Source organism: Myxocyprinus asiaticus, chromosome 28 (assembly GCF_019703515.2).
Source record: "Myxocyprinus asiaticus isolate MX2 ecotype Aquarium Trade chromosome 28, UBuf_Myxa_2, whole genome shotgun sequence".
NCBI classification, from domain to species: domain Eukaryota; kingdom Metazoa; phylum Chordata; class Actinopteri; order Cypriniformes; family Catostomidae; genus Myxocyprinus; species Myxocyprinus asiaticus.
Genome location: NC_059371.1, coordinates 11,618,622 through 11,628,182, shown reverse-complemented (window position 1 = coordinate 11,628,182; position 9,561 = coordinate 11,618,622). Strand labels below are relative to the sequence as shown.

At 37.3% G+C, this 9,561-nt stretch overlaps 1 protein-coding gene across 4 annotated transcripts in view; it reads left to right on the top strand.

Moving 5' to 3' along the window:
• The first annotated feature begins 344 nt into the window (after positions 1–344).
• LOC127419229 (zinc finger protein 512B-like) overlaps positions 345–9,561 on the top strand; it is a 103,259-nt gene continuing 94,042 nt past the window's right edge. Inside the window, exons 1-3 of one of the 4 annotated variants that reach the window (XM_051660465.1) lie at positions 623–2,366; positions 2,848–2,932; positions 8,583–8,708. In XM_051660465.1, coding sequence (XP_051516425.1) covers positions 8,585–8,708 — 124 coding nt within the window. In that variant the 5' untranslated portion in view covers positions 623–2,366; positions 2,848–2,932; positions 8,583–8,584. Of the gene's footprint in view, positions 2,367–2,430; positions 2,933–8,582; positions 8,709–9,561 lie in introns of those variants that run through there. The other 3 variants (XM_051660467.1, XM_051660464.1, XM_051660466.1) reach the window with 3 other exon arrangements.

Genomic DNA, 9,561 nt, shown 5'->3' with positions numbered 1-9,561 from the left:
GAAAACAAAACATATGCACTGCCATTCCCAGCCGCAAAAAGAACTCTCTCTCTCCATGTCTTCTGTTATTGTTGAATTTCAATGCAGACTAAATCTGAGATGAAGCAGTGTGTCGCACAGCCTTCTTCCCTTGCTGTGCTTCATTTCAGCACGTAAAATACAGCTAGACTGCAAACACATTTCCAGTGGTTAGGAGGAATGTGTCCAAATAAAATGCCTTTTATGTAACAAGAGTACTTTGTAACTCTGTCCATTTTAGTGTAGGCTGGCCTTCACCAGTCACTGACACTGAGGCTAATGCACTGTTTTTGGCCTATTACGTGCTTCTTTTTTTTTTTCTTCTCTAAACTGTTAACCTTTGTTTTAGCTGGTGAATTGTGCTGGGACTATCTGATATATTAGTTTACAAAACTTCATCATCCACTAGAAATGGTTTTGAAGATTTAGATTGATATATTTGCATTGGTTTGAGGGACAGGCCTGCATAGCACATATACGTTTTAAGTGGTCATCACCTGTTATCATCTGTCATAAACCCATCCTGTCTCTAGTGGACACTTTTATGAGCGTGAAACACACGTGAGAAAAGGGAGATGGGAAAGTGTTACAATTAAAAAAAAAAATAATAAATCTTTAATTAAATTAGTAAGTAAATCAATACTCGAATGAATTAACAAATGCTCTAGAACAATCTAGGATAAGTAAACAGAGCCAGTTACTATGACAGCCAAGACATGAGACTATTAGAAAACAAGACACAGCTACAGAAATGCAGTATTTTGCCTCCCCCTCCTGGTGGACGCAGTAATGATGGTTACTTACATTACGTCATAGTTGGAAAAGAAATTAATTTATGGGTCAAAGTGTCTATGAGGTCATTATAAAGAGCCTCATGGCGTAAGCTACGCATAGAAAGTGGGACCTGAGTTTTAAATCTGAATTTCCTCTAAGTGTTATAGCACAATACTATGGATAAAAAAAAATGTAATACCATTGATATTTCAAATCAATAAAATGATTTGATTTTTTATGAATAGGCAATAAATATAACTAATTAGAATATATTACACTGCAAGCCCATAGTCAATGAGTAGAGTAGCTACTAAGAGAACTAACAGAATTTTAAAAACGTCATTAAGACTTTCATAAATTCTGTAACTGCTTCAATTCTTAAATTGTATCATTCAAACTTGTTCTCAAAAATTTGTTGCACATCACGATAAGTTATAGAATTACAGAAATAAAATGTAGGCTAGTTGTATATGCTTTATCACTGTGGTAACACCAGATTATTATTATTTTATTTTATTTTTTCGTAAAAAAAGAAATAAAAATAAGTAACATGAACGACGTCATAATGTTCGGAACGTTGATTGCGTAAAGGCGGCCAGAATGCTACATTGCAGCCGAACCCTTTTCGTCATAACCGAGCGGCATGACGTCGAGCCGCTTCAAACGGTTCCATTCAGGCAGAGGCTTTATTATGAAGAAATACCAACATGATTGGCCCGAAATCAAAAGGAATGATCATAAATAATAACGCGAGAGTTTGCAAGTTTCCTGCCGACTGTAGTCACAACTGTCAAAGGCAGCAGCGGATCCGCGCATGACCCAGCACCCATACTGTTACTGTACACGGCCGCGGAGATAATATCCGTATCACAAAAAAAAATACAAGGCATAATCCCGAGGTAAGGAAAGGAAACAAGGGGCTGCGCCGAAACTGCGCGACGCTGTGACTTTCCCTCCGCTTTCCATCGCGGGCACTTCTTCCAGGAGATTACCGCACTAAACGTGTTCCTGTGCCTCCTTTAGCAACAGCGCAAGGATTTTTTTTTTTTTACTCCTCCTTCGTATTAAAGTCGCCATTTTGCTTCACTGCCTATGAAAGCTTCTTGTATTTTCTTTCTTTCTTATTTTTCTTTTTCTTTTCTTTTTTTTTTTTTTGCGCGTCGTTTCTGCGTATTTTTCGTGCGCGTGCTTTTGAGTTGGTTTTTAATGAGAGGTTAAAGAGAGAGCGCGTGGATAACATATTAATGAAGAGGGGCACCGACTGGAGTCTGCAAACAAGGTGAAAGTGTTCGGCTTGTGTGCATCAGCTTTCTCTCTTCTTCTTTTTCTTCCTCCTCCATCATCTACCTCCGCGGATACACGCAGCTAGGGCCGTGAGTGTGGCTACCGACCGTGACGCCCGCCCGTCCGCCCGTCCGTCCATCCGTCCGCGTCGGACACGACCGACTCCCTTAGCCGCAGGTGTGATTGCCATGTAAAGTCGCGTGGCGCGACGCGAGAGTAAAAGGCTTCAGCCCGACCCCACGTGGGTGACCCCGCTCACCCGCTTGTTTCGGGTGGATTGGGCTTTACAGGTAGGTGTGGCCTTCGAGAAGTCCGTCTGTCGGAATCTGTCAATAGTGTCAATAAAGGCAGAAGTTTGCTTTTGCTTTGCAAAGCATTAGTGTGTTATGCATAACGGGTGTAAAAATACTGATTTGAGAATGAATTATAAATATGTTATGATGTGTATGTATGAACTGTTACACAAACTCACACACTGTTTAATCACATTTGGTCATTCCTACTGTGCAGTTGCAGTAGTATATTGTCTTCCATCATTTATGTCTTAATATACTGGATTACATCTTAAACTCTTTATGAAATCATAGATGGAACTCATGTTGGTTTTGTGGAATCACAATTTGGCCATGTCTCCAGGTGCCATGCACTACTAACTTCTAAAACAAACCAAAAAAAACAAAAAAAAAACAGGCAATTTATGTATAGGCTATCATGGAATATTTTGGCTGTTTCTTCTATTTTTGTTTCTAAAGTGTCATTTCATCCTGTTAGTCTTTTGTTACAGTATATTACTTTATCTAACAAAAGCCAGTACATTAATGACACCATCCTCCAGCAAGTGACATCGTTTTTTTTGGTGAGTATTAGCAATGGATTTTATTGAATTATGTGATGTGTTGTGGCATTAAGTTTTGTCTCAAATTCAGTCTAAAACATTCCAACCTGTTTGATAACATCATATACAGTATGTCTTCATATATCAGATAAAAACTCAATGAAAACTTCATGAAATCATTGATGGAAAAAAAAAAAAAGGATATCAAATTAGTTTTCTTTTATCGCAATATCTCATAATGTTGATTACCACAAAAAATAACTTTGATTTATCCCTCCTTTTCTTAAAAAATAAAATAAATAAATAAATAAATATCGAGGTTACAGTGAGGCACTTACAATGGAAGTGAATGGGGCCAATTTTTGGAGGGTTTAAAGGCAGAAATGTGAAGCTTATAACTTTATAAAACACCTATTAATTCTTCTATTAAAACTCATGTATTATTTGAGCTGTAAAGTTGTTTAATTGTCATTTTTATGGTCATTTTAGAGTTTTAGAGTTTACATGTTACGTCTTCATGGCAACAGAGTTATAAAATTGGATGTAACTTTACATAGAAAAGATTAGTAAGCAATTTTTTCATACTACAATTACGTGAATGCTCATGTTGTTTGTCTTGTAGCTATAATTTTGAAACAGTGAGTATTTTAATGTTTACGGATTGACCCCCATTCACCTCCATTTTAAGTGTCTCACTGTAACCCAGATTTTTGCTTTTTTTTTTTTGAAGAAAAGGAGCGACAAGTCGAAATTAATTTAGTGGTAATCAACATTATGCCAGAAATGCTGTCCACTGAGCTTAACTGGTATTGAACCCAGAATATTCCTTATAGGAATATTTCAGCTGTTTCGTTTTGCTTCTATAATTTCTGTAATGTCACTTTCCATCCTTTTAGGCTTTTGTAATATTTCTTTAACTAGCAAAAGCCAGTACTGGCATCATCCTCTAATAAGTGGCATCATTTTTGGTGGGTAGCAAGTGTTAGCAATGGATTTATTGAATTCTGTCATGTTTTGTGGTATTAGTTGGTTTTTCTCACTATTAAAACATTCCATCCTGTTTAATAAAATGACAGAAATCAATATAATATAAATATTCAACTTTAGTTAACTCATGTTTGCTCTCAGTCCCACACTTAGCTCGCATTATTTCATCTTAGCTGTTTATTTTTCTGAATTTTCTATTAGATTACATCCTGTTAGGCGTCTTGCTAATTTGCCTGGCATTGTGGAAATAAACAAGTTATAATTAATGAAGTTAAAGTTTATGAGCTTGACCTGAGCATATTTCTGAAAATCTGGTATCCCCTTGTAAGAATTACTTTCTTTAAGTAGTAGTTCACCCAAAAATGAAAATTTGTACTCACCTTCGTGTAGTTCCTGGCTGGGGGAGTAAACAATGTAAGAATTTTCAGTTTTGGTTGAACTACTCTTTTAAATTACAATTCAAGTCAAAGAGTTGAAAAGGTACTGCATAACAGGAATGACCTATGTGTGTTTCTCTGTTTGTAAATGCACACTCCATTCACAGCCTCTCAAAAGTCTTGATGTGTTTGTGATAAATTCCCTAAATACCATGGCACTTAGTACCAGCTGCGTTTCCTATTATCTTATTGCACTTTTCATTTTTGGAACCAGCTTCTGGCTCACAAATGAACTTCACTCCCTGGGCCATAAATAATTTGGTCTTATGAGATTCCGCACTTATAGATCTATCTTTCTTCTATGTGGGTTAGGTGATGGGAGGGTCACTGGCATCACTGGCATTGACTCACTGGGCCACAGGACAAAGCATTTCTGTGGTCCTGTGTTAAGAAATCCCATTTTGTGGTTTAAAAGCATGGCAAAATGGACCTGTGAGCACTACCATTGGTTTGTTTTGTTTAGTCAGTAAAGAATAGGCAAGGGCTGTTACCTCATGCTGCATTTGATACTGCTTATACTACTATCTAAAATTTCTGTGCACTCATATCCTTAGTTATACAGACAGGAAGCAGTAATATGAGGGCAAAGAACATGTATATTCCTCTCATGCAAATTACAAACTCAAAATCTCTGTGTTTGTATATACATGTGTGTATGTGTACACATACTTGCAGAAGCTAGTTTTGAACAAAGTTGTCTCAAAGTGATCTAAGTCTGACAAAATTATTTGAAAAATACTATTCATAAACAAAGAAAATAATGTTTTGTTTTTATTCTAAAAATATAAAAATGTTCTTATAGTGGTTAGGGTTAGTCTTTAGCCATTTTAATTAGCTTTATATAAAAATAGTACAATTGATCATCCTTTGCTGCCAGAGTAAACCCTCTCAATTCTCATTCACCAGAAATGTATTTGTGCCACTGATACCAAGACATTTTTATGCCATTCACTGGACAAAATATGTTAATTAAAGGGATAGTTCACCCAAAAATGAAAATTCTCTCATCACCCTCATATAATATCCCAGGTGTGTATGACTTTCTTTCTTCAGCAGAACACATTTGAAGAAAAACAGTAGTTGTTAGCTCAGTAGTTCCTTAAAATGCAAGTGAATGGTGATTTCTCTTTTGAAGCTCCAAAAAACACAGACAGTCTACATAAACGTCATCGATACGACTCCAGCGGTTAAATTAATTTGCTTTTGGTGTGAAAAAGATATACAGGTGCATCTCAATAAATTAGAATGTCGTGGAAAAGTTCATTTATTTCAGTAATTCAACTCAAATTGTGAAACTCGTGTATTAAATAAATTCAATGCACACAGACTGAAGTAGTTTAAGTCTTTGGTTCTTTTAATTGCGATAATTTTGGCTCACATTTAACAAAAACCCACCAATTCACCATCTCAAAAAATTAGAATACATCATAAGACCAATAAAAAAAACATTTTTAGTGAATTGTTGGCCTTCTGGAAAGTATGTTCATTTACTGTATATGTACTCAGTACTTGGTAGGGGCTCCTTTTGCTTTAATTACTGCCTCAATTCGGCGTGGCATGGAGGTGATCAGTTTGTGGCACTGCTGAGGTGGTATGAAGCCCAGGTTTCTTTGACAGTGGCCTTCAGCTCATCTGCATTTTTTGGTCTCTTGTTTCTCATTTTCCTCTTGACAATACCCCATATATTCTCTATAGGGTTCAGGTCTGGTGAGTTTGCTGGCCAGTCAAGCACACCAACACCATGGTCATTTAACCAACTTTTGGTGCTTTTGGCAGTGTGGGCAGGTGCCAAATCCTGCTGGAAAATGAAATCAGAATCTTTAAAAAGCTGGTCAGCAGAAGGAAGCATGAAGTGCTTCAAAATTTCTTGGTAAACGGGTGCAGTGACTTTGGTTTTCAAAAAACACAATGGACCAACACCAGCAGATGACATTGCACCCCAAATCATCACAGACTGTGGAAACTTAACACTGGACTTCAAGCAACTTGGACTATGAGCTTCTCCACCCTTCCTCCAGACTCTAGGACCTTGGTTTCCAAATGAAATACAAAACTTGCTCTCATCTGAAAAGAGGACTTTGGACCACTGGGCAACAGTCCAGTTCTTCTTCTCCTTAGCCCAGGTAAGACGCCTCTGACGTTGTCTGTGGTTCAGGAGTGGCTTAACAAGAGGAATACAACAACTGTAGCCAAATTCCTTGACATGTCTGTGTGTGGTTGCTCTTGATGCCTTGACCCCAGCCTCAGTCCATTCCTTGTGAAGTTCACCCAAATTCTTGAATTGATTTTGCTTGACAATCGTAAGGCTGCGGTTCTCTTGGTTGGTTGTGCACCTTTTTCTTCCACACTTTTTCCTTCCACTCAACTTTCTGTTAACATGCTTGGATACAGCACTCTGTGAACAGCCAGCTTCTTTGGCAATGAATGTTTGTGGCTTACCCTCCTTGTGAAGGGTGTCAATGATTGTCTTCTGGACAACTGTCAGATCAGCAGTCTTCCCCATGATTGTGTAGCCTAGTGAACCAAACTGAGAGACCATTTTGAAGGCTCAGGAAAACTTTGCAGGTGTTTTGAGTTGATTAGCTGATTGACATGTCACCATATTCTAATTTTTTGAGATAGTGAATTGGTGGGTTTTTGTTAAATGTGAGCCAAAATCATCACAATTAAAAGAACCAAAGACTTAAACTACTTCAGTCTGTGTGCATTGAATTTATTTAATACACGAGTTTCACAATTTGAGTTGAATTACTGAAATAAATGAACTTTTCCACAACATTCTAATTTATTGAGATGCACCTGTATATATAAGTACTTTTTAACTCTAAATCATGCTTCTGGTCAGCAGCGGAACGCACATGTGACGTAATGGCATTGGTTTTTGAAAAACGGGCGAACTGGCGCACGTGCGTCACAGCCGAAGAGCAGCGCTGTTTACAAGTGAGAAGGAGGAACGCTGTACAGTAGCTTTGTTGGTTTTGGTTTAGATCTGTATTTAGCTGTTTCTTTACTCATGATGGTGCATTTGTGTGCTTATCTTGGATGTCTCAACTGAGAGAAGAACTTGAGATTACGTCTGTATCCATGGCAACGTGAGTACGTCACATGGGAGACCACTTGGACACCATGCTCTTCTGAAGTGTTGGATTATAGTTATAAACTACTTAAATGTTGATCTGTTTTCGCACCAAAAGTGATCGTGTCACATTAGAAGACATTCATTTAACAGCTGGAGTCCTATCAGTGACGTTGTGATTTTTGGAGCTTCAAATGAGAAATCACCATTCACTTGCATTTAAGGACCTACTGAGCTGAGATATTTTTCTGTTTTTCTTCAAATGTGTTCTGCTGAAGAAAGAAAGTCATACACACCTGGGATACCATGAGAGTGAGTAAATAATGAAAGAATTAAAAGTTTGGGTAAACTATCCGTTTAAGCCTCTTTTGACACATGATAAATTGTATAACCAGATGCCTGGTCACTGTTCAGCAAATAACAGGACACAGAATTAATAGTGATTTAAAAAGACATAAATTGGTGACCCAGTAGGCCAAGTCTAATGAAGAACTGAAATGACTGATATAAGTTAATAAGAAAGTTTGATCACACTCTAATCAGTGCTGTTTATTTTCATTAGTCATTGTCAGGCTTCATAACCATGAACTGCCCATTTCTCTTCTGGATTGATGACCATGGAAAAAATAATTTCAGAAAGAATTCTCATGGTGGAAGGAGTTTGGAAATCTGACTATAATTTGTATTACATTATATAATATTACTTAATAATTTTTTATATCATTGCAATCGTCAAGTTAAAAGTGCTCTTACAAGAATTAACAGATGTGTAGTAATAAGATTATAGAATATTACGAATACAAATATTCAATTAAATGTTATTACTGTAAAAAACAAGATAGATTGGACAAATGGACGGACAGACAGACACAATCAGATAGATAGATAGCTAGATTTACTTTGAGCATTCATTTTGATGAAATGATGAGATTTCATTAATGAAGTTTCTATAATCTGGCTTGGGACATGCTGAAAAGCTGTAATATTCATTTTCGCCCCACGCAATCAGGCAACCAAAATGCATAATAAGTAAGCCATTATGTCTGTATACTGTACTGTCTCAGATGATACTTGCAATCACCCAAATATAGTGGTAGCATCTTTGTGTTTATTTGGTTTGTATGCTGATAATATGCTTTCCTTTGGCCTGACCTGTTTGTGTCCTAAACAGGCATGGACACCTCCAGCAGTGCCCGAGTGGGGAAGCCGTCCTTGGGCATGTCCAAGGGGCGCACAGCCAAACAGGCCCACCACTCTGAGATAGCCCGAATGGACAGCACTGAAAACGACAATCATGGTGAGAATGTGTGCTTCTTGAGTTTACAAATACAATAAAGAGCAAAAACTTAAAATGCTCAGAGCATGCAAAGTATCAACAAATCATTGGTCGAAGCAGGTGGCTTTCACAAAACATCACTTTTTATACGTCAGGCATTTTAAAAATAAATAAACAACATTTGAAGAATCACTAACATCATTGTAGATGTTTGCTTACACATATTCAAAAGTCTGTGGAGTAAGTTTACATGTTTGAAGCTGCATTTTTATGCATGATGTCACAGTGTCGGTGCATCTTGCTTGAACCAGTTTGGAATCTCTGAGGTTTTGACAAGCGATTTCACGCTTGTATGCATAAGAGAGGAAATTATGGCTGTCTTATTATGGTGAAAGGAGTTTTCAGACTCTGTTTCTTTACTCACAATAGTGCGTTTGTGTGCTTACCCTGAATGTTTCATCTGAGTGGAGAATGTGAGATTACGTCGGTATCATGGCAACGTGAATACGTCACACAAGAGACCACATGATCTCCACCCTCTCATGAAGCCTAATGGAAGCTGTGTATTATAGTTAAAAAGTACTTAAATATTTATCTTTTTTGCACCAAAAGCAATCATGCCGCTTTAGAAGACATTAATTTAACCGCTGGAGTCGTATCGATGACATTTATGCTGACTGTATGTGATTTCTGGAGCTTAAAAGCGAAATCTCCATTCACTTGCATTTTAAGGACCTTCTGAGCTAAGATATTTTTCTTAAAATGTGTTCTGGTGAAGAAAGAAAGAAATTCATACACACCTGGGATTTAATGAGGGTGAGTAAATAATGAGAGAATTTCATTTTTGGGTGAACTATCCCTTTAACTATAAACA